The 26,943-nt window shown below is 41.1% G+C and overlaps 2 protein-coding genes across 10 annotated transcripts in view; one reads left to right on the top strand and one right to left on the bottom strand.

Annotated features, from left to right (window-relative positions):
* APBA2 (amyloid beta precursor protein binding family A member 2) overlaps positions 1–13,774 on the top strand; it is an 82,656-nt gene extending 68,882 nt beyond the window's left edge. For both annotated transcript variants that reach the window (XM_014267578.3, XM_074549476.1), the window contains 5 exons: positions 2,073–2,252; positions 3,308–3,520; positions 4,316–4,435; positions 9,592–9,732; positions 11,221–13,774. In XM_014267578.3, the coding sequence (XP_014123053.2) occupies positions 2,073–2,252; positions 3,308–3,520; positions 4,316–4,435; positions 9,592–9,732; positions 11,221–11,292 (726 nt within the window). In that variant the 3' untranslated portion in view covers positions 11,293–13,774. The remainder of the gene's footprint in view (positions 1–2,072; positions 2,253–3,307; positions 3,521–4,315; positions 4,436–9,591; positions 9,733–11,220) is intronic.
* ENTREP2 (endosomal transmembrane epsin interactor 2) overlaps positions 12,209–26,943 on the bottom strand; it is an 86,751-nt gene continuing 72,016 nt past the window's right edge. For all 8 annotated transcript variants that reach the window (XM_074549472.1, XM_074549469.1, XM_074549473.1 and 5 more), the window contains 7 exons: positions 24,938–25,098; positions 24,203–24,338; positions 21,053–21,128; positions 19,818–20,402; positions 15,844–15,918; positions 14,839–15,167; positions 12,209–14,465 (listed from right to left, as the gene is read on the bottom strand). In XM_074549472.1, the coding sequence (XP_074405573.1) occupies positions 14,277–14,465; positions 14,839–15,167; positions 15,844–15,918; positions 19,818–20,402; positions 21,053–21,128; positions 24,203–24,338; positions 24,938–25,098 (1,551 nt within the window). In that variant the 3' untranslated portion in view covers positions 12,209–14,276. The remainder of the gene's footprint in view (positions 14,466–14,838; positions 15,168–15,843; positions 15,919–19,817; positions 20,403–21,052; positions 21,129–24,202; positions 24,339–24,937; positions 25,099–26,943) is intronic.

Raw genomic sequence — 26,943 nt, 5'->3', positions numbered from 1 at the left:
GGAAAAATGTACCAAGCCAGTAAAACAGAAAAAGCAAAATTTGTTCTGTTTCTAACTTGACAGTAAGAGGCAGTACAAAGTATTTGTCATCACTGTTATTATAGGAACAATTATAGATATAACTTCTAGGTATATATTTAGATATAATACCAATTAAAAATAATGGAGTTCTTTGGGTCAGACAGTCATAACTCAGAGGTTGCATATATTTTGAGCTAAGCAATCCATTTTCATTATTTTAAAGCAATTAAGCCTGTGAAGGAGAAATGGCATTGTCTAAAGGTTAGAGTTCTAGATCGGGGTTGTTCTGAGACCCAGTTAGCTCAGCTCTGTCACAGCTTTGCTTGGATAACCTTTTCAAGCAACTTAATTACATTATCTCTAAGTTGTGCATAATGCTTTCATAAACATTCATAAGACCTCAGAGATAGAGATGTAATTAAGATGTAAGAACTGGCTGTTACTGGCAGCAATAGAACAGAGCATGACATCTGGAGATGATGGCTTTGGGAAGGTAGAAAGAAGGCAAAAGCAGAGGATGAACTACAGAGAAAGCAATGGCAATGGAGATCAGAAGGACTCAGTAATGAGTGATGAATTTTAATAATGGAATGATATGAAAATGTCCTGAGTGACCTCTGCACTACCAATACTGCCCAGGGCAGTGGTCATAGCACCAAGCCTGACCCAGCTGAAGAAGCATTTGGACAATGCTCTCAGGCACACAGGGTGGAATTTTGGGGAAGTCCTGTGCAGAGCCAGGAGTTGGACTTGATCCTGATGGGTCCCTTCCAGCTCAGCATATTGTATGATTCTGTACAAACCTCTAGTATAGAGCAAAGACTTGAAAATATGGTTTAAAATGTGAAGAAACAATTTGTGACTGGTGTCCTCGATTTTCTAAAGTCATTTCCAGTCAAGCAGACTGGTGCTTTTGTGTACAGCAGCACAAATGAAATACAGAAACAACCTTTTAGCATCAAAGAAAACACTTGATCAATAGATTGTAAGAAGATACAGATTTATAATGGCCAGGAAACCCCATGCATTTGAAATGCATTTAAAAGATACTGACTGTCTAAGAAACTGTGTTGCATTTCCAGAATACAGGTTTGGTTAGTAATATTTTTAGGGCATGTAAGGTGCAATTAATGTCTCATATCTTCAGGAGTTACTCTCATGCCCCAATGACCACACAAGTGATGATCCAAAACCATGAAAAACTCAAATGGCATTCTCCTATGAGATGCAGTAAACCCAGAGTAAGAAAAACATAATTCAAATGTAGAAAAAATGACTACACATTCCTTTTACTGATCTCTGTTTTTCTGTGTTCCCTTGCCATCTAGTGGAATGTGCAGTTAAGTGCTCCAAAATTTAAGAAAGACAGGGGCTTTTGAATGGGTGTTCTCAACATTAGCAGGCTTGAATGGTGGCTCTGGCTGCACTCCTGAAATGCTCCCTGCCATTGCCAGTCGAGGTGCTAATGGGAACACTGCCCTGGATGGGCAGTGGGTAAGCAGGGCTATCCCTGGATGCTGGGACAGGCACTGTGGCAGGAGCAGGGGAGCAGATGCTGTGTCGGAGCTGTGCTTTCAGTCCTGGAGAGGCAGGGGCAGGAGCAGCAGGGGACAGCACAGGCAGAGCCATCAGTGCACACCCGTGGGTGCAGGCAGAGCAGCCCTGCTCTCCTCAGCCCTGCAGGCAGCCTGTGCTCAGAGCAGGGCTCATGGCTCCCTTCCACAGCTCTGCTCGGGCTGGGCTGCAGCCAGGCCTCTCCAGTGCCCACTGGAACAGGGCATGGGCAGCATATGGCTGCTTGCTGCTGCAGAGTACTGAGCAGGGGACAGCAGCAGGGGGTTTAATGGAGTTTGCAATTTGATTCTGAGTGTAATGGGTTCTTTCTGTACAGCAGACCTTAAAGTGACTTTATACCCATGCTAATACAAAAACTTTGCAGGATCCTTATTTTGATTCTGTCTTAAAATCCAATCTCTCTCCTGGTTTCTTGTGGTTTCATTGCTAAACTGTTGATCTGTCCTTTCTCTGAGCTGCTTTTTTCTACATTTTAGGCACAGCTCATAGCTCAGTCAATTGGTCAGGCTTTCAGTGTGGCTTACCAAGAGTTTTTAAGAGCCAATGGAATTAACCCAGAGGATCTCAGTCAGAAAGAATACAGTGATATCATCAACACCCAAGAGATGTACAATGATGATCTCATACACTTCTCCAATTCAGAAAACTGCAAAGAGGTAAACTACTTTTGGATTTTCATTTCAAATTGATCCAATTTTTTTCAGAGTAAAAGAAATATTCTCAAAAATATTTTTTTTTGCAATTTTAAAGATGATATTACAGTTTCAAGATGTGTCCTTCATCAGTCCTGTGTTTTAAAACCAGCTTTATGGGTTATCAGGTTTTCTTGTTTTCACGTTCAGGGTCTTTCTGTTTCCATTGATAAAAACAGTAATAAAATACATTTACATCTGAGCTAGATAAGCTCTGTGCTATTCACAGTACACAGTGTAAGGTGATTTTGTTTCACCTAAGCACTGACACAGAAAGAGCTGGCAGAGTTGTGGTTTTCTGCAAAAGATAACTCCAGCAGAAGTCAGCTGGCCATCAGCATTCCCTGTCCTTCCACACTTGAGAGGAAATAATTCCCTGTATTTGCTTCAAGAGCTTGCTGTCTACTTAAACTCCTGCTCTACTTTATAGGCGTTAGCTGTGCTGTGGTTACTGACAGCTCAGGAGAAGGCATCATTTACAGCACGTCAGGGATCTTACATGAACATGCTAGGCACGAGTATATTCAATAATTAACAATATTAATAACAATAATAATGGTAATAATCATTAAGAGATCCTTGCCTGAAAAGAAGGACAGACAAGCCCTGAGATCAAGAGACAACCTGAGCAGTGCTGGCAGGAGTGGAGCTGAACAAGGCCTGACTGGCAGGCACTGCCTCAGCCACAAAAGGTTAGAGCCTCCCCCTCTGGTTCCAGGGACAGAAACTTCCTTAGCATTCATTCCCTTGGCATCCAGTTCCACCACGTCCATCACAGCTAACCATGTGTGAGTGCTTTGCCTATTAAACCTCTATGACCTTCAACAAACAAGTGGAGGATGCCCCTGAAAAGAAACAGCTGTGTGTTCCACAGTTAACACTGAAGTCATTAAGTACCTAATAGCAAAGAACAGAATTTGGTTTGTGATTTGTAGATGTTATTTGGGAACAAGTGACATACTTATGCTCAAAGTCAGACAAATCAAAGCAAAAAAAATGTTTTTCCTTTTTAATTGCAGCTCCAGCTAGAAAAACAGAAGGGAGAAATTCTTGGGGTAGTGATTGTGGAATCTGGATGGGGATCCATTCTACCCACGGTTATCCTGGCCAACATGATGAATGGAGGCCCTGCAGCACGTTCAGGAAAACTGAGCATTGGAGACCAAATTATGTCCATTAATGGCACCAGTTTAGTTGGTCTACCTCTTGCAACATGCCAAGGGATCATAAAGGTACCCCAGACTTACAACTCTATGCTGTAGATCGTAGGACAACACAGGTGTAATCTTCTGACAAGTGATCCTGTGGATTTCCAGCAGATACAATTTTTCATATCACTGCAAAAAACCCCAGTAATTCTGTCATTAACAAAAAGCAGAATTAGAGATTAAGGAGTGATAATGCACAGAAATTTAGGGCTGGAGAACGTGTTACAGTTTTGTTACTGGGCTATAACAAATGAGGCCATGTCTGTGAAGCTTGCCTAAATTAAGTTACTCAGCTGTCTTCAAAGTTTTAAGCTTCCTCACAGCCTCCAGCATAAAATAAGATTAAAATCTCCTATGCATTTTTGGGTTCCATGCAGATAAAATGGATGGAGGCTGGAAGACTGCAGGACAGATCAAGTGAGCAGATGAAGACTCTGCAGACACAATGGAATTCCAGAATGCATTATCTTTAGTCATGGAGACTAAATCTGATGTCTGTGCAGATCTACCAAGAGCAGCAGAAGCAGGAGATTAATTAGCCAGACGCTGAGAAACAGCAAGCAGTAGTCAGTTTGGGTTTTTATTGGAAGATTTGTTTAAATTTCTGTAGTAATTACAGGCAAAATTTTAATGTTTTGTTGAGCCAAATAGCAAGGGAAATAAATAAGAGAAATGTATCTCTAAGTTAGCAATCAATTTCTGTTAATTCTCACTGGTCTTTCTCAGATCAGCTGCTTAACACTCTTGCAATTAGGAAATCACAGATGAGGGCTCAGTAAGATTAATTTCAGAAATACTGACTTTTGGAATATCTTACAGGGACTCAAGAATCAGACACAAGTCAAACTGAACATTGTCAGCTGTCCTCCTGTGACTACTGTCCTTATAAAACGGCCAGACTTAAAATACCAGCTGGGCTTCAGTGTACAGAATGGAATTGTAAGTTTCTGTGTTCATTGATTGTTCTGGGGTTTTTCCCTTCACTTTTTTGTCTTTTTCAAAAAACGTATGGAACTACTGAGAGAATCTTGCATGACCTCACTTTTTCTACTGTTTATTAAAACCTTACAGTCTCTGAGTAATATAATGCAAATGGATGACACTGGGAGAAATTCGTGAGGGATTTTCCTACATAATAAAGCAACAAGATTTATAGCCCAGATTATTTGGTGCAATAGCCTGATCATGTAAAACTGTCATTAGTGCCAGAGTTGCAAGTAAACCTTATGCTGAAAAAGGTTTTTAGAATTATAGCACTTCAATCTTGGATCTGATTCTGATTCTCTGTTTAAAATTTCATTACACACTCAATAAGACTTTTAATTTTTCTTCTGCTGTGCATAATTTATGTGGATCACATGGTAGTAGGCATGGGAATATAATTGTGACCTCCTGTTATTGATACAAAACTCTTATAAAAGCTAACCTCTCATTACAAAGCAATTGTATAGGCTGTGGCCCAGGTACCCCTCCTCTGTGTGCTGCAGCTTCCCTGCAATAGCAGCAGCAAAGAGGAGAACAAATGTGGCAGTGAACACTTACCCCAGGCAGCTCAGCCTCCTCCTCTCTCAGTTCTTCCTTCCCAAGCCATTCTCTGCCACCTTTCCAGAGCAAACTCCCCACACAACTAACCCAGGTAGTCACTGGCCCTCCAGGGGGCTGCCACGAGCAGCAGGGACTGGCTGTAGGGCAGGACCATCACCATCCAGTCTAGGGAAAAAAATAATCTGGCTGCTCACACAGAAAACCTCATCACAAAGGCTGTGGGCTCTGCTCCTTGTTCTGTGAAATGCATTGATTGAAGTTGCCAGATTTCTGTTTGCCACCCTTTGAGAGCTGGAAAAGGAGCAGGTAACTGTAAGATGTGGTGCATGTGCCTTCCTGCACTTCAGATGGCTCGGGAGTGGGTTTGCAGCTGTCCTGGCCATCTCTCAGTTAATTACTACTCCACAAGTTTAAAATGTTCCTGCCTAAGATTACCTATAAAGGCACTGCTGTACCTCTGCTCCAGCTGGATGAACTCTAAGTGGTTCCTATCCCAGGATCTGGTTTCACCTGATCTCATAGAGGTTTATTGCTCACCTTAGTAAGTCTTGTATGTTCCACTGGTGCCATGACCAAACAAGGGAATACATTTATATACCTGTAAGCATCACTGCATGTGATTATCAAGTTTTCAGGAGCCCATTCACAGCTTTGGGAGGGATCAGGGATGGGGAAATGGATCAGGCCGTGGTGGATTAGGAGCATGCCATGCCCTTACATGGACAGGCAGTCTCTGTGACAATCTATTCATCTTGTCCCTGCTAATCATCTCCTACATGATTGCAGCCTCAGTTTAGTAAATCCTGCAGTCTCTGCTTGTTTCCTGTCACAGTGTGCTCCCTCCATCTACTGGCCATTTGTCACCACACTGGCAGATCATCATTCCTTCCACTTAAATGAACAACATTCAAATGACATCAAATGTAAAGTTCACCAAAAGCAGCAAAAAAATCCTTTTCATATAGGAAAAAGAAAAAATAAAGCCTTGCAGTGCATTTCATCTATGAAAAGCCTGTTTGAATATGAAAGCCAGTGAACAAAAAGATAAGAGTAACATCTTTTGTTAGGCTGCTATGGAGACAAACCTCTGGGCCTGGAAAATCCTTTCCTCTGAAAAACTCTTTCAACATTTGAAAACGTAACTATAAAATATATCTCTCTGGTAGTTTGACACTCTACTCTTTGAAAGTACTTTTGTAATTGCCAGCAGTTGCTACAAATTATGATTGGATCCAGAAGTAATATTGTTGTTCTTTGTTGGCTCAGCGTTAGCACAGCAAAGAAATAAATGGCTTGTCAGAACAGATATAATTAAATGTCTCTTTCTGGTAGGCCATTACCTCATTATCCATGCAGCTGGGATTTATTTCTGTGCCTCCCCTGACAGCAGCCTTGCAGTGGTTCCTTTTCACCCTGCCTATCTCATCTGTGCAGGATGCACAGCCATTAGAGTGGGGATGGCCCATAAACACACAGAGCAGCTGCTGCCACAGAAACCCCATCCGAGCTGGCTTTGCCTGCACAGGGTGCCAGGCAGATGCTGACACTGCAGCAGCTGAAAAAAGGATGTTGTGCACACACATAACAACTATGAGTGTTGTGTGATGGGGAGGTGAGCATTAGATGACCTGTCAGGTACCTTCTGAAAGTCATTATGCTACAGCTCTTTTAAAATTATGTTATTTAAATACAAGTGGTCCTTATGTATCACATTATTGTCTTCTAGGTTTGGTCCTTGTATATCACTTTTTTTTTCTTGATTGTGGAAAAAAAAAAAAATCTGTGAATTACCAGTTATATTCTCACTGCTGATAAAACACCACTTCTCAGTCTAAATCTCACTTTCTCTGAGAACTATCTAGCTTGTCCCTAGCCTAGCACAAGCTATCCAAAAATACAGTAAAACTTTACAGAACATCTTATTCTTTCTTCCCTGCATTTGTTTACTGTCATTTAAACTGGCAAAAAAATGTACAGGGTTTCAACCTGTAATATAAAATTGAGATGAGGAGAAATCTCATTTTAATAGGTTATGATTAAGGCATTTACACAGAATAACGTTTGTCTGGCACTATTTTATCCTAATGCTTTGCTACTCTGTGTGCAGTTGCAATAAAACTGATTGTGAAGCTACTGAAGTTTCACATCTGATGTGCTGCAGCTGGTCTAAGGCACTGCAAACCTGTCACAGCTGAGTGGATTGAACCAGTGTGGTTTGCACCTCTTTTTTTTCTTCTTTCCCCTTCAGTTTACAGAGTCAATAGAATTTAGACTCTTGCTTACAAGAAGCAGATGTGTCTTGCTTTATCTAATATTATAGCTGTTGCCATGTTCAACAAATACAACAAGTTAAAGAGTCCTGGCTGAATAAAATCATATTTACTTAAAGATATTGCTCAGTTTAAACTCACCAGCTTCAGCTGTCATAGCTCCCCTGGCTGGAGACAAAACTCTTAAGGCTGCTTTGAGTCAGCCCTTGCAAATATAGGAGTCACTAAATGTGTGCTGTAAATGCAGAATATTTTTTTCTCTGTGTGTTCTGTCTCTGGCTTAGCAGGGTCTGGGAGGCTGGGCAGAGCCACTCAGCCTCTGTCTGCTTCTCTTTCTACCTCATTAAAACACTTAATGCTCACAAAAGGAAGCTGCCTGCCTCCCCTGGAGAGGGATTCCTGAATGAGGAGACCACTTTCTATGTCTGGGGCTGTTGGAAATTAAAAACTGGCTGATGGTATTAAAAGTGCTAAAAGTGCTCTGAGAGCCAAGCAGGGAAAAGGGCTCTGGACAGATATGCAAGCCATTATCTGTTCCTTTATGCTGGTGGGGTGAGGGATCACATTTCCATTTGCTCCAAAACCTTTTATTTCAGCTTACTGCATCTCTATTTTCTTTTAAACCACAAAAAATATATTTACAGGGTTTCTTTTGGTAAATGCTGCTTTTTGTCCTTTCTGATTACTGCTCCCCAGCAGCAAGGAGCAAACTTATGCTAACAGTGAGTTGAATTGAGCTTTCTGTAAAAGAGATCTGTGTAGTAGAGCTTCTCTTGTGAGCTGTGTGATTAGAAGGCAGACTACCTGCAAAACAATCCATTGTATGTGACTAAAATTCAAGAACAATTCTGTAAAGTGATAGAAACCAGAAATACTTTAAGGACTACAGGAGGTAACACTCAGCCCCTGGAGAGAGCATGGTGGAAGATAAATCACACCATAGGAGGAATGTGTTGGGTTTTGAGGTTTTCTGGGGCTTTTTTATTTTTGTTTTTTGTTTCTGAATGCTGAGAAAGGCAAAGCAAAGAATATAATATATATTTTATAAGCATAGAATAGCAATATATTCTCACTCCTCATATCAAACAGTTTGAACATCAAGTGAGAAGGGATTTCTCTTTTTATTGCATTGTTATTTGTGGAGAGGAGTCTAAAGGAAGCTGTTAGTGCCGTATAGGAAAATATTCCAGTCAACCACAAACAGTGTTTTATCTTCAACACGTTCCAGACTGGCCATCTCCCCCCATCCTGTGCTTCTGAATTAGATAACAAACTCACTGGGGCACAAGCCCATCTTACCATACTTGTATTTAGCTCTGAACAAACGACCAGATCACAGCAAATAATGATTCTTGGCATATCATTCTAACCATTGCCAGTAATTGCAGAAACAGGCATTAGCTGATGCTCCAGCACTCATTTCTTTTCCTCCAAGAACTGGTTTTTCTCAGTCAACAAAAGGTAAATCCCAATGCTAATAAAGTCTGCTTAGTTCCAGAGGTTGGAGCTGTACATTATCTGCCTTGTGTGATTCATGGACTTAGTAATTTGAAATAATTTGCCAGCAATTTCTATCTAATGCACAGCAGTCTGGCCTGCCAGGGTGGGTCCCCTTGCAGCATAGATACTGTTGCTAAGGAGGAAACACTCTCAACTCCACACCAGATTGAGATTTCTTTCTGCCTGCACTCTATGCATGTTTCAACCTCAAAATACTTTAGGTAGCAATGTCTGCTGGGACTGTGTCTGCTGAATGTAGAATTATTTTTCTTGTAGAATTATTACCCTGTTGTAGGGGTCATAACATTCAGAATTGTGCCAAGCTCTTTACTGGAACCTCAGCTGCCAGTTAAAGAAGAATGGCTGAACTTGGCTCCTCTATCCTGAGCTCCCTGTGGCAGCAGCACCGAGCAGTGCAGAGGGAAGCCGAGACCCTGGAGGGCAGAGCTCCCTCCTCCCCTGCAGGGGCACAGGAGGTTGTGTCCCAGCAGTGCATAAATCTCTCTCCTTCTGTCTCCACATTTGTGTGGCTACAATCTGTATCACTGTGGAAGGTATCTTTATGTTCCCAATTGGAGACTAAAAATGAAAATGATAACAGGCAGAAATCTCAGAAAAAAAACCTCCCTCTAACAAACCCTAAAGTAACATTTAAAAACTCATTGATTAATACTTTCAACAAACATCTTCTGGAAGCCTGACAGTGACACCACTCATTAAGTCCCAGCGAGAGCCACATGGTATTTCTAAACCTCAGTAACCATTGCTTTCTCCTGGCAGATTTGCAGCCTGATGCGAGGTGGGATAGCAGAGAGGGGCGGCGTGAGAGTGGGACACCGGATCATCGAGATCAACGGGCAGAGCGTGGTGGCCACGGCCCATGAGAAGATAGTGCAAGCACTGTCCAACTCAGTGGGAGAGGTAAGGGAACAAAGCCTTTAGCAAGGAAGTAAAAGAGTTGAAAAAATGTATGTTTCAGTGGAAAAGTGTGTCAACACAGCATTAAATTCACCAATTCAGTAAATTAGGTTTGGCACTAATAAGAAACAATTAACAGCTGGGGTTTTTTTAACAACTAATCATGCACATTCACTGCATTTTTCCATTCATTTTTAAGAATTCCTGAATTTCTATACCTTCAACCTACTGTCTGAATTAAATCAAGTGATTAAAGGAAGAAATCACTCAGGGATGTTGGCTGTGAAGATGTCTCTTATCACTACAGCATCTGCCATAGAAATGAATTACTAGGTCTGAAAGATGCAAACCAATATACATTTTAATAATTTAATCTCCAACTTACCTTGGAAGTAAGTTAAGTCACTTCTCTCCAGTACTTCTAGCGAGATCAGCAAAGAATAAGCAAGATTGTCCAGTTTTTCAAAATCCCTCTTGAATTTAATGGTAGTCTAAGTACAGAACCCTGGCCAGATCTCCAACTAGTTCCTCTGACAAAAATCAGACAGCTGGTGTCCTCCTGGGAAATGATACCTGACAAATCATAATAGAGTATGTGCTCTTTGTCAGGAGCAAAGCTGTAGATTCCAACAGCCCCTCCATGGTCCCCCTTCACTGTATAACTTCTCACCTAACATAGGAAAACAGCATGAAACTTTTCTTCTTTACAGCCTGAAGAGAAGATACCAAGGCAGCTGGTCAGGGTCTGTGTTATCAGTCAGTAAAGTTTCCCTTTCTTCTTCTTGTGCTGTCCAATAAGTCCAGTTCTGGTGGAGACCTGATTACCTGAGCCTTGGGCTCTGTCAGTCTGTGAAATCCTCTGGCACTGGGGACTGGAGCCCCAGGACTCCTTGAGGAAGGAATTGAAGTACATTAGTGTCATGGTTGGACATTAGCCATAGGAGAAACTGTTCCACCAAACTCTTGATTGGCATTTGAACACCAGGTGCCAAAGTCCAAGTTCTGTGTTCAGAAGATCATATTGTAATTAGGTGAAAATATGAAATGACATTCCCACAGAGAGGAAGATAGAATACAAATCTATCCATTAAGTTCCATTAATATCAGAACAGCAGAATGAATTTTCAGAGAGGTTTGTGCTACTTATTATTTAAGGCCTGTAAACTTTACTGTAATTGGAACAGGGTATATCAACAAAAAGTGTTTAGGTGGCTTTTAAAACTATATGATGTCACATCATGTAATTGTCATTAATAAATTAAAACACAAAACAAAACCAAACCAAAAGACCCAAACCACATGAAAAAAAAAAACAAAGACAGCAAACCAGCATCCTAAAACCAGAGAACTTTGAACTAGAAAATCTAGGAAAAAGATCTATAGAAGCCAGGACAAAAAATGCACTTTGACAACAGGGAGAAACAGATGGGGCCTTCTGGATTATTTTAAACTAGTACTAGCTCTATTAATGTCTGTATAATCAATTGACAGATTCACATGAAGACTATGCCAGCTGCCATGTTCAGGCTCCTAACAGGTCAAGAGACCCCCCTGTACATCTAACATCTTCCATCCAAGCTGAAGCTGTCATAACTGAAGAGAATTTTGTATTTTGTATGAATGAAAGGCCTGGAAGCTGACCTGAGGACTCCAGAACAAGGAACAGACAGGTGTCTCTGCCTTTTCTCTCCTTCCTTTCTATTTCTTTGACAAAAAGTGTTGAGAAGGATGGTCAAGGACAATAATCACAGACAAAAATCTTTGTAAACATTTAAGTATTTTGAACATCTTCTAAACTCTTTTCTCATAGAACTTAAAACATATTTATTTGTAACCTTTATGTGGAGTGATGTATGTCTGTCTTGTTTGATAACACAGTGAATGTGAATATTTGATGAATGAGACTGCAGGAGATGGCAGAGAGAAGCAATTAGAAGTAGTTCTGGCTGCCTCAAGTTAAAAAAATCCCAGTCCCATAAAGTGGTCCAATACTGATGACTTTGCATAATTTTAAAACTGGTGCTGAATTGATGGTATTTCAGTGGAAAGGAATGTGTGCAGTTCAAACTTTTAGACTCTACTGTAAAGAAAACCACTGTAGTACTTGGTATTGTTATGACAAGTGTAACCTGTTTGGCAAGGTGTGAACATAAACATGTAACAAGTGTTTCATATGCTAAATAAAGAATAATTGCCACAAGATTAAAATCAAAATATTTATTTAGATACATATTTATTTTTAATGCTTGTGATTTTTATGATTTAACAGAGTTGTTTCATGGATAACTTATTGCACAGGTTGTGTAATGTATGTGTTGGGCTGGGGTTTTTTTTTCTTTAATTTTTGCATATTACCTTTTTGTTCATAATAGCTCAAAATGGGAAAGCCATGCTTACCTGTTTCTGTCTTTTATAAAGCATTCTTATTCCTAAGGCAATGTGTTCTGAATGTAAATTGTTTTGACAAATAACCTAGCACCATCAGCAGTATTAGAATGTGTGTAGATAAAAACCTAGTAGTAAAGTTGTATTCCTTATGACATAAATGTTAATTGGTGTAACTTTGTCTATTTTTTTTTCTTTTGGCCAAGGCCTTGAAGAAAATACACTGTGACTTAAGAAGCCTTACCATGCAGTAACTAAAGAGCTTTAGATGACTGTACTTCAAGGAGTAGTGTGTTGCATGCAACTGACCTTAGGAAAGAATTAACCTATCACTAATAAATCTGAAATAAGAAAGGAAGCTTGCTTATTTTGTTTGTTGTGTAACTTTACATAGTAAAAAAATTGCAAGTAGAAGATCATTTAATTCTTCATCTAAGTGCAGTTGCAAAGGTCACAGATTTTTTTTTAAAAGGAAATATTCTCTTGAATTAGGAATTTGTGTATCATTATGATCTTGAGAGTAGAAGCTTTCAATTAGCATACCTTGTTGCCACTGGATGTCACTGTAACTTCACATCAATACAGAAGCATGCTATAATTAAAATACATTAAAATGGATGAATCTGTAAAACTTAAACTACCAATCTTCAGCTACATTCCTTTGTGACCTTTTCACAGGATGTCTGCCCAGCTCAGAGTGACACAAATGAAACCAGTATATGATTAAACCTCAAATGGAAACTAAGGCTACTGACAAGCACTGCTGCAAAAAAATTAAAATCTCGAAACATCAACCTGTGGTAGGTTCTTTATGAGAACCTTCTCTTTAAGGCCTTTCCAATTTCTTCTGAAAGAGCCAGGATGAAGCTTGCACTGGAAGATGTTGCTGGCAGACCTGTGTTTATGCTGGTAATGAAATCAGTGTCAATATTTACTTTTTGATATTTTTTAAAAGATCAATGTTAAATAAATCATAAACACAGCAGAACCACAATAATATGTTTTAGTAATAAAATTGTCAAAACTATGAATTAGAGTAACAATTCTTTTTGAAAATACTCAAGGCTCTGCTAGATAAAAATTCTTCTAACTTCCAATCAGTTGCTGTTGGTAAAAAGTTTGTGAAAAATGCAGAATTTCAGTCTTCTTCCCTAATGCATCTTTTGGTCACACTCTGCAGAGGATTTGCCATCAATTCTTGGTCACACACTACTGCAGGACTGAAGTGGTGCACATTCAGAACAGAGCAGGAATAAACCACACTGCAGCAAGTGCTGCAGCTTAAAAGGGCAGCCCTGGGAGGGGGGAGCAGATTCAACTGGACAGATCAGTTAGTCTGGAATGACAGACACTGCAGGAATGGATTAGAAGCAGCACTGTGTATGTGTGTATAAATCACCTTTACGTTTGTATCCAAATCAGTGTTGAAAAGGCAAAGTCCAGAAATACTTTTTTATTAAAACACTGACGATAGTTAAAACACTTTGAGGTACATTAAATAAATACAACTTTTAAGTTGTACAGCCAGTCTCTGGTGGGTTTGCAATGGTTTTCAAGAAATGCTGGGCAGCATCAGTAGCATTTCTGTAAGTACAGTGAAATAAATGCATTTCTGGTTGGGAAAACACTTGTTATATCTTCACTAATAAATCGATTAAAAGTTTGCAAAAATCAAGGCTGAAATTTACATTCAGAAAAACAGCCGTTCTCATCCTGCTGTGGGGAAAAAAGTGGAATTCCAAAGGAAGACACTTTTTCCTAATCATCCACTAGCTCTGTTTGTCCCAGTCCTGGTTTCTTCCACAGCTCCCAGCTGCCATGACATACCTGCTGACCCTCTCAGAGGAGAGGACGGTTTCCCGGGGCACTCGGATCACAGGATGGTTGCCTGGCACACCCCGATCACAGGAGGGTTCCCCAGCACACCCCGGTCACAGGATAGTTGCCTGGCACACCCCGGTCTCAGGATGGTTTCCCGGGCACCCTGATCACAGGATGGTTCCCCAGCACACCCCGGTCACAGGATGGTTTCCCGGGGCACTCCGGTCACAGGAGGGTTCCCCGGCACACCCCGGTCACAGGAGGGTTCCCCAGCACACCCCGGTCACAGGAGGGTTTCCCGGGGCACTCCGGTCACAGGATGGTTTCCCGGGGCACCCCGGTCACAGGATGGTTTCCCGGCACACCCCGATGAGGCTGTGCGGCCGCTCCCGCTCCAGGGCGCGGCTGAGCGGGGTCCGGCTGCGCGCCGGGGCCGCGGCGGAGCTCAGGGCGCCGCAGCTCCGCAGGTGCAGATCCCCCTGCAGCCGCTTCCTGCAGCCGCCCGCGCCCTGCCGGGAGCTCGTCATCACCTGCGGGAAAGGCAGGAGGGGAGGAGGAAAGAATGGGGAAAACGGGGTAAGGAAAGGCTGAATAATACTTCATTTAAGCTAACACTGAAACTCTTCCAAAGGAGGTTCAGCCCACCAGCACCCCTCCTGCTTCTGTCCTTGCAGCTGGTCAGGGCTCAGGACTGGGCACCTGGAAAGCACAGCCAGGCTCTCTGTCTGAACTGCAGCGTAAAATGTATTGCTGCCGAATAAATAGAAATTCTTTCTTACTAATGGCATGTAACTATAAAAGAGCTTCTGTAGGAGTTGTCTGAAGAACTTAAACTGCAAAAACATTTATATAAGGCATTTGTCTATGGAAACTGGACACAGCTTTAGAACATCAGTGGCCTACCTGGTCTATGATATTGGCACTGAAGATGGCTTCTTCCATGTGTCTCTCATCAGATTTAATGACTGACCGTATGCTGTTCACTACGTGACGCACTTCTGGAGGGAGATTACAGTTTGAATGTTCCAAAAATTTTGCCACTAAAATTTTTGTGTCTTTATAGGCCTTAAGGTCCACTAAGGAGCGTGGCCGCTCTTTCGAGACGGTGTGAAAAGCCTTTGGCTTTAGGTGCAGATCAATTTTCCTTGTATCCCTCTGTTTTCCAGTTGGTAGAAAACTGCTCAAAGAATGCTGGCAAGCAGAGGCAGCCATATGAGAACCAGAGACAGGAACTAAAAAAGGGGGGGAAGAATATCTTTAAAGTAATAGTTTAAAAAAAGAAAAAGAAAAAAAAGGCAAAACAAATATTGTCACAAAGTTTCTACTTTGTCATAAAATGTCTGTTTTTTTTGAAGAGTAGCAAAAACATGCAATCAAGGAAACATTACAAAATGGGTAATTTTAACCAGGAGTAACTAGGAGTAATCAGGAGTAAGACCTTCCCATGGCCAAGGAGCAGTGCCTTGAGGATGAGTGCGTGGGAAATTAAAGAACTTCACAAACCAGACATTTTTGTGTCCACCTTCAAGGACTTCAACTGACATTAATGCAAAGGAAACCCACCAGCTACTCTGTGTTGCATGCAACTCATACTCTTTTAGGCCCAGCCCCTCACCCCAGCTTTAAGGCTAAAGTTCTGCCTATTTCTAGGCCTTGGAAATTATATGCAAGAGAGATTAGTGAGAAACAGAGAAAGCAAAAATGCTGATCTAAACCAGAGGACCTAATTCAAAACGTTTACTTTCATTCAAGGCAGGTTCCATCAGCATTGAACACCATACATTTATGCTGTTACCTGGCTTTTCTGCCCGAGATTTTTCAAAGCTCATTTCTCTCTCAGAAGCTTTTCATTATTTTTAAAAGAAAAAAAAGGAAACCCATCCTCTGCTTTAGAAAACCAATTCTCACCTGTTTCTCCTGTAGCTGGAGATAATCCTGCATCTTGGCACTGCCTGCACACAGAAGTCCAGGCACAATTATCACCTTCAACCAAAGGCAGACAGAAAGAGCAAAGTCAACCCCTGCTGTCCTCCCCAAAGCAAGGAAAAATACACTGGAACATTTTATTATCTCCTTTACAGAATGAAACTACTCAAAGGAAATCCTGCTTTCAAGATGTCCATTCATAAAGAGAGGCTACTACACCCAGAGATGCCTTATGAGTTGTTACACAGATACAAAGAGGAAGACAGAGTTCATGTTTTATGGTTTCCTCTGTAATCCTAAATATTTCATCTTTAAGTGCTGAAACTATGGCAAGCTCCCTATAGAGGCAGACCTCAGACCTTTTCTGTATTTCCTGGGTGGACAGAGTTTATATTGGAAAATGGGAAAAATGAGAAAGATTAATCCTTCTAATTTCTACAAAACCAGCATTTTTATTCAATATTTCTCCTCCTTTTAAAAATATATTATCATTATTTTCAGTACAAATGTAACACACCATTGTTTAAATGAATGGGTAGATGAGCAGGGTGGTACCTGATGAGCCAATCAATAACAAGTGGTTATGAGGCACCCAAAACAGCTTTGGATGCCATCTAATGACAGTTTCTGGGATTCCAGCATGAGGATCAATGATGATGAGATCACAGTGTACAGTAACTACCACCTGCAGTTTTTTCATTTCTGACAAGATGGAATAAACCCTCACATTTGGTTGTTAATCTGTTTCCAAGACTGAAAATGGTTTTGAACTTCAAGGTAGCTTAGGAGAGGTTTTCTTCCATATCTCCAGGGACAGTTTATAATGAAAAGCTGGCATAATCCTCTCTGGTAGAGTGAATAATTAAATGAAGGAAACAAATGTAAGATGCTAAAAACATAGCAAATCTGTAAGAAATTAAGAGAGACAGCTTCTATTCTGTCTTTAATTTGTTCTATTATGCTTAAGTACTGTAGCACATGAATCATGGCATGGTTATTAAGAGGAGACACTTCAGAGGTTGTGTCTTCCCATCCATTACTAAACAGTTTAATGTACTTGCAGCAAGTCAAAACTACACCACTGGACATGACCCTGAATTATCTGGAACACAAACACTACAATAATCACTCAGGCACTTAACTGGTACAGCCACATGGTCTATCACAGCTGATTATAAATGAAGTTTATTGTAATAAACATCTGTGCTAGGAGTTGATTTTGTCTGCCTTTGCCATGGCAAACTTTACAGGGAAAAGGCAGAAAAAATGTGCAAACTATTCACTTCTAAGTAATTTCTTTTACAAAGGAACTATGTCTGACAGTGGTATGTGAACTCACCATTTTTATGTTTTTCAGGGAGTACACAGTGAGTACAAAATCACGTATTAAACTAAACCTTAATTTATAATTTCTCCACTAGGAATGGCAGGTATTTAAAAAACCCCAAGTTTACTTAAAAGGGTTTAGTGGGAGAATTATTTGACTATACCATATAGACACCCCATCAGGTCAAGATGTGCCTGAAGGAAATGAATTCTGTTTTAGGGCCTGAAAGACTGGTTCCATTAGATCTCACTGCTGTTGTGTCACTGTCCTGTTGTACATTTGCACCATCCCCATGTCAAATAATTTCTGTTCCAAACTATGGGCAGTGCAATCACAGTGCAATTCAAAATCCATTTCACAAAAATCTACACAGTAAATGTCAAGGTTGTGCTTCCAAACCTCTTCACGTTGGCTTGGAGGTGAGGCAGAAAATAAATTAGTAATTTTTTCTTATAGTAGAAAGGCAATGTCTTAAGAAAAACCCAAGCCCCAGCTACAATCTGATCACTGTATTTTCCTTTTCGAGAACATGGCCAAAGCTCCTCCAGCCTCAGTTCTCCAAAATCCACAGTTATTAGTATTAACAATGTGTAGTTACAGATCTGTCTTTCATAAAGTCACATCCACTTGACCAGTTCTTTTACTCCAGGACAATTTTTAAAAGTAGGTGTATGTTACTGAAAAAACCCAAAGCACTTTTTCTTGTGTGTTGATTGAGGGAGCTCAGTTGGTTCCCTTTATCTTTGCCTGTTATTCAATCCTGTAGGTGTATTTGAAAAGCCTGCAGTGAATATCAACAGTCAGTCATGAAAAATCCAGATCAAATGCCTTTTGAAACTTACAAAGACTGTAAAGAGCTTCAGCTGTTTGTCACAGTTTAGGAAAAATACGCTTCAGGGCAGCTACAAACAGCCAGAATGTGTTACTAGAATTGGGCTCCTTCTAAACCACCTATGATTTCCAAATCAGGTTCAATGAAAAGTAGAGAAAGGGGACGCAATGTAAACCTTCACAGAGTAAAATATTTCAAACTAGTTTGCCAAACAGGTGTATGAAGAAATACATCTACACTTAACCAGAGTCTCAAGTCAATCCTTCCCTGAAGGATTTCATAGGAAACGTCTCTGTAGGTGCAAAGCAGGTCAGCACCCAGCCCCTCCGAGTCCCTGCTCTTGCTCCCCCTCCCCTGGGTGTCAGCATCTCTGGAACTTTCTCTGCCTCTTCACACCAGTCTTTGCTCAGCCCAGTTAATCTCAGTAAAGCCCAACTGGTGTCCCTCCATGCCACTTTTGCAGAAGAGAAGATAAATGTATTTAGGACACATTAAGAAGGAAAGGAGGGCATCTGTCCCACCAGGTGTCCAGAGGCAGCTGGAGCACAGGGGCACGGCTGCCCACGGCCAACACTGCTCCATGAGCATATGGAGCACAGCTCTGGAACCCTGCAGAGCCCCATCCAGAAGAGAAAGGGTTTGTTCTTCTTGACTTTCACGCAGCAGAAAGGATTCAGAAATTCCTACTTACTGTCTGCTTACTGGCAGCTTCATTGCACATATGTCCTAGCAGAGTAAATGTCATAAAATAAATGCAGACTTCTAGATTAAAGATTCACTTTTCCTGGCCCAGATGAAGAGGCTACATTTCTAAAGGTAAAAGACATTCAATTATTGAGCTAAGTATGAAGTCTCTGAAATGAAATTATAAAGATGCAAGAAGTGCAATAGAACCAAAACATCATCCTAAATGGAACATGGTGTCTCAATATTTTGTCTCCTTTTGCTCTGAGCTAATCACACAATTCTTCCTCTGGATCCCTTACAAAGCCTGGTGAACAGATCTTGTAGCAGCACAACCCACGACATCTTAAAAAGCTTTTACTTTCTAGCCACTTCTCCAGGTTCCCCTTCTGAATCTCTCCAAACAGCTTAGATCCCTTTCAAAGAGTTTAGGCAGTTCCCCATTCCTGCTACTATCCTCTACTAAATCAACCCTTTCTTTTTCACTAACAAGCATATTTTTATGAAGATACACTGTTCAGCTAACATCTCCTCCTCCCTACTTTTCTAAAAGGAGATCCACAGCAGAAGAGACTTATCCATGACAGCCAAAAGCTTTTCTTTTCCTTTATCATCTTGTCATGTGCCTCATGTTCATTTCTTTGTCCTTCAAAACTTTTCACCATACACCCCCAAGCTGCCACTGGTCACAGTGGCTGCCTGTGACATGCCCCAATACTGCCAATGTCAGTGTCATCTTGAGGAATCACATCCTGATGTACAACAAGCGTGACAGCTCCAGGAGGAGTCTCCTAAATAAACCCCAGCTGCCATTGCACTTCTCAGTTTAGCCTCTCAGTAGAACAGTAATAGAGAGGTGGGAAAAGCTACTCAACACATGGTTTTCTGAGCAGTGCAGAAAGAATGCTGAAATTTAGAAAAGCCAAAATTATTTTCACTCTGTCAATTTTTCCATTTCCATTCTTAAATTTTTACAAATTTAGGAAATATGCATGGAGCTAAAGCCTTCTCACCTAAGACAACCCTCTTAGGAACACTGCATGGAATTTCCAGCAGCGCCAGTTGCTGCACCAATCAATCCCAGTGCTTGGCTGCCCTGTGTGCCACACCTACCTTCGGTGGCAGAGGAGCAGGACACGGGGGCGCTGCTGGAGCGGACGATGGCTGGGGCTGGGGGCTTGCTGAGGCGCTGCTGCTGGACAGCAGCCTCGGGGCCGCCTGCTGAAGTGTTTGCTGGCCCAAAACAGGGAGAGCTCTGCAAAGTGGCAGGGGGCTGGTGACAGTCCACACAGCAGGTTTTCTTCTGCTTCAAAGGCGGCGTGGCACTGCTCTCTTGAGCAGAACTCTGCAGTTCTCGTTCTGAGGGGCTGTAATTCCCTGAGGACCAGTCCAAGGACCTGCCGTGGGCACAGCTCTTTTCCTGTCCTTGGGACCTGTCTGTGGAAGCTGGGCTGTGGGAGCTGTCACCCTCATCAGGAAAGCCCTCAGAGCGAGTTCTGTGACACCTGCAGCGAGGGTGGCAATCCAGGGCACTGCAGCTCTGCTCTGCAGCCCCCTTGGGGGTTATGCAGTAGGGAGAAAGATCTGCAGACTGGAGAGATCCTTGAACTTCCAGCGAACAAAGATCTTCAGAGGAGTAGCTACAGTCTGGGACATCAACAGCCTCAGAGACCATCAGAGAGGTGCTCTCAACAGAAACTGCAAAACAAGAGATTCAGAGAAAAATACAAACTTCTTGCCCTCCCTCCCCGTGTTCTGTAGACTGACTTAAATTAATCAATCTGCAAATTCTTTTATCAGTAAGAATTCAAAAGCTCTCAGACGAAAAATGCCAAAGTAAAAAACACTGAAGTCATTTACTTCTTTCTAGTGTCCTTCAGCAAAGACATTTTTGTGCTGTTCTTGATACTGACTTTTGAACTTTAAATACACAGGCCCTGTACTGTACTCATCTACTTGCATCCCCAATATCTGTGCTTCAGGCAGCAAGCTTCCAATTCAGCTCCTGGAAGCCATGGAGGAAATTACTCTTTGGAGGAGGAGTGTGAGGGTCAGGAAGCCCCCATGGCTGCTGACAATGAGACACAAGCTGCAAGGAATGTGCAGGACTCTTGGAAGAGAAACAACAGTCACCAGATCCACCTCAAAGGGCTTGACTAGAGCTTCGTCTAGCAAAACTCTGCTCTGCACTTCCAGCCCCAGCCTCTGACTGTGACAAGACCCTTCTTGCCATGAATAACCTGAAAGCAAATGATTCCTTCACCACTAGGAAGGGCAGAAGAGAAGAGAAAGTCTGCTCAAAGCTCCCACTTCCCTCTCTAAGGAGACAAACGCAAAGCCACGATCACCTTGGGTGCCGAAGTCCGGGGTCATGTTCCTCTCCCCCAGGCTCGGTTCAGACACTTGCTGAGCAGCACCAGTGACCTAAATGAACATGTGGAATGAAAGAGATCATTGACCTGCAGCTCACCAAGCAAAGTGCAGTGCTCAGGATCTGAAGGACACACCTGACAATGCTGAGGCACTTTCATATGAGCTGCTATTCAGACTGAAAGCTATTTAAAGTATTTCACATCTTTGGGTCAGGAGCAAATGCAGGGCAAAGGCACAAGCTCAATGCAATTTTACATTTTTCCTGAATCTACAAGGTAAATTCATCTTGAATTCACAGGCCCTTAGGGCTGCAGGCTCACACTACTAAACTTAATATCTGAGTTGAGTAAAAGCAATCTCTCTTTCTACAGTCTACTTTTCTCATACTGTGCTTGGTTTTTTGTTCACCACATCACCCTAAAATAGGAGAGAGAAAACCAGAAACCACAAAAACAAACACAAGAGCAGTATTTTCACTTAGTTATTTGTGAGGATGTTACCTGTTAATGTGTTTTGAAGCCCTTTAACATCGTTGCCACCCAGGTGCTCTCCAGCCTGGTGGAGATTGCTCCATGGACACAGTATTTATTACCACTCACCTTTTGTCTGAGGGGGGGATCTAAGGGGGTAACTTCCCTTCACTTTTGAAGACTCATATAGACTCATTCCTGCTGGGAACACTGAATCCATAAATACCTGAAATTTAGGAAATTTTCTTTCTACCGATTTGATTAGACTTTGGATTGGACCTTGTTGCCAATACTGACAGATTTTTAGCAGTTCTTTGGGAATGTGATTATCAAAAAAAATTATTCCAATAAATAGCTGGTAACAAAAATGAGAAAAAATACACAAAGGTTGAAAGGAATGAAACTGATACCATCTTGAGCAGAAAGCATTATATCTACTTCTGTCTGTAGGGCCACAATTAACTAGTAGAGTTTATTATGGTTGGTGACAGTCTAGAAATCCGCATCAGCCACCTCTGTGCAAACCTTTCTGTCAAGCACTTAATCTGTGTCTGGCCTAAAAAATTGGATGTGACACAATTAGTCTGAAGCTATTAGGGCAAGAGCTTCCATTTCACATGCCTGTGTGGATTAAAGCACATATATTTGTGCATAACTTACTGGGCTCACTGTTTGTTTGCTTTCTATCTACCTACCTATCTATCACCTCTATGATCCAGTGACCAGGAAACTTCTTTTGATACAATTTTGTTTTTTAAATTATTTAAAGTTTAGCAAATAAAACTCCAAGCAAAGAACAGTACCAGAAATATTTTAACTCAGCAAGAGATGGATAGAGGACTGGGAAGCAAAAGTGAAATCACTCATATTTTTAAACAATTCCCCTGGAAATTTCTTAATGGATCTTTCTTGATTGTAGCAGAGTATCACATCTGTGGTAAAAAGTAACACGTGGTGTCACTCAGAATCACAGATTGTTCCTGGGACCTAACTGTGGAAGTTCTGGTAACTAACTAGAAAAGTAAAAATGTTCACAAATGGTCTTTGTTGCTGAAGAAAATTCAGACTGAATACCTTTTGGAAGAAGTGGTGTAATGTTTTAATGGTGTTTGTTTCTTTTTAAAAATCTAGGGATTCTAGGTGCTTTCATAAATTCTTAATCTAGGCACTTGCATAATCACTGACTTAATTTCTTAATCACTGACTGGAAAACATCTGTGGAAGATTGTGCTGAAACATTTATTGACACTCTGCATTGTCTCTGAATAATTGCTGAATGCATTTTCTGTGCATTTGGAACTGCTTAACCCTCTTGCTTGGGGGAAGGAGACCCAGGGTTTGAATTGCAGCAGGTAGCACTGCGATGTTGAAGCCAGGTCAGAGTTTGGGTTCACACAGGAACAGCACATGGCTTCATGCAGGCTCCTGCACAGCCAAGGGTAACAAAACCTTATTGAATTCCGCATCCTCAGACAGTCACTAAGCCATCAATGGAAAAAAAGGAAGAAAACCTGTGCTTTTAACAAGCCTGCAGAGCCTACAGGTTAGAAAACCTTATAAAACACTATCATTGATTTGGCTCACCCAGAATCCTGATCTGTTTTTTCTTATCTTTTCTATATCCCAGTCAATACTCTGCATGAAAAACACTGAAAACCACTTTTTTTTATAGTCATGAAATGGGAATTCCTAATCAGTACAGATGACAACAGTTTTTACATGGATGCAACCAGTTAAATTAGCACTGACATTTGTTGCCCATAAAACGCATGAAATACCGAGTCCAATTTGGTACAATTTAATAAAATTCTAAGGACCTCAATCCATTTAAAAACAAATAAAACCTATTGCTTGATGCACAGTAAAAGGTTTTACAATTATGACATTATTACATAATGGTTCCCAGAAGCACTTTTGTAGCTAAATCCCTGACATGATTTCCATTGCCAAGCCTGCCTTTGAGGGATTTATAAATCTCATTATTTCAGTTCCTACTGTACTGTGCTCTATGGGAGCATTTGCAGCATGCAAGGACTCAGGTCTCCATTTTGTTCTTCTTGTAGACCCAAAACTGTCTTAGACAGCTCAGCTGGGACACTAATTGCAAAAAATACAAGCGGGCTTTTGTTGTCAAGAAAAATCTGTGGCTGTCACTGTAGGCTTTGGTTCTCGCTGCCAGTGAGCTGCAGTGCTGAGAACAGAGCCTGTCACAAGCTCTGAACTGCAACCACCAAGCTCATATAAACTCACTCCTGATAAGAAACCACATTATTATCACTATCAGAAATGAAGTCACCACTCATCTTCACTGGTGATCAGAACAAACAGCTCTGGAGCTCAGGTGGCCAGAGGTGAGCAGGCAAGATGCTGAAACCTGTTCTGCACTCTCAGCAGTAGCAGTTTCTTGCCACATAACTGCAGAAGCTGAGGACTAAAAGCTGCAACAATCAGAAGGTTAAGCAATAGAGAACTACTCACTGCTGCTGCATAGGAAGTAACATTTGTTAGCTAAACCCTTATAAAGAAAATGGTCTGGAAAATGTTTTTAAAGAATAACAGTATTTTCTAATGATTGTTCTTAAAAGTTTATCTAGAATTATATTGCACCATGAAAATGTGAAGACCACATAACGAATTTCCTTTGGTTTTCCTCACCTGTCTGGCAGGCATCTCTCCAATCACTGCCTCATAAGGAGGGGGCAGCTCACTTGGATACAGCATTCCTGGGCTATTAATGGTTACTTCATATAGAGCACCAAATGGGGAATGAGGGAAGTCCAAATGGAGACTTCTACAAAAAAACATAAACAAGCAAACAATTAAGAAATGGCATTGATTTATTACCTATACCACAGTGATGTAAATACTTTTCTGAATTCAAAGCCAATGCACTACAAAGAAATACATTCAAGAAATTTATTAGACAAGGCATCCAAAATGAAGCCCTGGTTCACAGGGTAGCTTTAGCAACTGTTTTTTATTTAGGATGCCAGCCATCTTTACCATCATAAACATCCTCAACTGGTCCAAATTAACACACATTAATTGCAATAATTTTCTTTAAAAATTAAATTTCAGACTCAACTTCAAATGTATAATGTTAACTGTGACAGGATCACTTGCAAAGGGACCTTTGCTCAAAGCTCAGACATTGTTATCCTTGTCTTAGTTAAGGTCAGTCATTTCTCTATTGCAGAAATGCTTTAACACAAATATTTGCAGATGTAACCTAACAAGTTTGCTAAACACCACATGCAATCTGTCTGGCAAAGAAGAGCCCAGTGTAAGTGAAGGACTCGATTTGGGTTTGTGCTCTTGGAAAGAGCTGCAGGCCCAGAGCTCAGCCCGGAGCCGGCTGCAAGGGCAGGGCAGGGCAGGGCAGGGCATCACCTCTGTGCCTCCCCCACGGGCGTGCAGGTGTACTCTGGTGGGTAGTAGGGAGGGGGGGGGATTGGTGGGATGAACTCATCAAAATCCAGGGTCTGGTGCAGGACAGTCCCATGTGGAGTCATGCAGTCAGGATTGGCAGAATGCGGCCTCTGTGGCAGAAACTGGAAATGAACAGGTAAAGTTCCTTCAGGTGGTAGAAACATCATCACCAATATCAACAATTTTAATAAAACCAACACCAAATTCATTAACACCCAAGCTGAAATGAAAAAGGCACTTCTGGGAGCATAAGAATACTTGTGATCAGCAAGGAGGGTGAGTCAGATTGCCAAAATACAGCACAAGGTTTTACTAAAGACAGAGAGGCTTTGGGCCTTCAGGTCAGTCAGTCTTAGGATGCAGGACACAGACATTTACAATTTAATGTCTTTTCAAGAAATATTTCTACATTGTATATTGTTTTATTGTAGCCCCACATAATCAGTTCTATTTTAATACCTGATGAAAAATAGAAATAACTACTAAAACAAATATTTGCATGTTTTTGTTTCCAATCTGAACTGCCTTGCACTTGCGAAGAAAAAAAACCCCAATACCAATCCCCTAAACATCCCCAAACAAAACTACCTAGAAACAGGCTACTACATGGACCTTATGTTTTGAATAAAACAACTGGAAATATCCCACCCATTTTTCACTTCCAGTGAAGGGGCTGTTTATAGTTATTCTTTATTATTCTTGTAAAATGAAATATTCTTAATAGCTGTTTGTGGTTTGGTGATACAGACACTGCACACTTAAATGTGGTATAAAGCTTATAAGCACTGGTATGAAAGTAAGAAAAACATTTATTCCATATACACATCTCAAAACCCAAAAGAAAATAACTACACTGCACAATAAAAAGCAATAATATTGAGAACTACATCAACATTTGTGACAGAGACCTCATCAGCTTCCAGCAGAGCAGGGATCTAAAGAAGCCACTGATATCAGGAACGCTCAGAAGTGTCTGGGAAAGGGCTGAACTAATCCAAGATCAAATATGGACCATCCTGAAGATCCCACAACCCACACCTGGCTCTATTTGGTCCTCATGGATCAAAGGGGGACTAAAAGACAATCCAAAACCACAGAATTTTTTCTTTCCCAGGCAAGCTTCTGCTCTCATATGATTTTTCTTGGATGAGTAAATTACTTATCTTTAGCTCCAGCCTTCTAAAACAAGCCTGCTAAGAAACTCTGCTGAAATTACTTTTTTTTTTTGGGCTGGAACAATGTATGTTTTTGTACTGTGGGCTCATTACATTGTTGTTTGTTTAAATCCATGATAAAGATTTGGGAAGCAGTAAAATAAAAGGAAAAATGTTTATGCTTAGGAGATCCAGCAAATAGAAAGTAAATTACCTTCATTTATAATATCACAGTTCTATATTTATCACTTTTTGAAATTTAATTTGGTGCAGTTCTGCTGAATTTACATTACCACAGAAATGATACTGGTCCTTTGTGTTTTAAAGCTTGAGTTACATCTCAGTTTTATTACACTCCCTCTATGTATGTTGTTTGAAAGGTCAGAGCTGTGATAGCACAGCACAGCAGAGGGTCAGGAGGACCAGTACCACCTGTTTGTCAAATGAAGTATTGGCTGCTGGGCTCTCCAGAGATATTTCCACACATAACTATTATTAAAGAACCTCCTCTGCAGAATTTGTTATTTCCTTACATCCTACAGCCAACCAAGGACTTTCTGCCATTCCATTCTGCTCATGGTACAGCAGAGAAACAGAGACATGGCATCAGTTTGATTTACTCTTCGTTATGTGAAATATCTGATGCTCTTTCATCCTCCATGAGAGCTGGGAAGCTGCCATACCAAGTACTATCAGACATTTCTCTGTTTGGCTTACAGGGAAGAAAACCAGAAAAAACCAAAACCCACAATTATCTTGCAGTCATTTGGTCTAAACTCATCTGATCTTCCAACAGCCATTTCCTAAAGTGTA

Source organism: Zonotrichia albicollis, chromosome 11 (assembly GCF_047830755.1).
Source record: "Zonotrichia albicollis isolate bZonAlb1 chromosome 11, bZonAlb1.hap1, whole genome shotgun sequence".
Taxonomy (NCBI): domain Eukaryota; kingdom Metazoa; phylum Chordata; class Aves; order Passeriformes; family Passerellidae; genus Zonotrichia; species Zonotrichia albicollis.
Note: the sequence above shows the minus strand (reverse complement) of the source record. Positions and strands in the feature narration are given on the sequence as shown.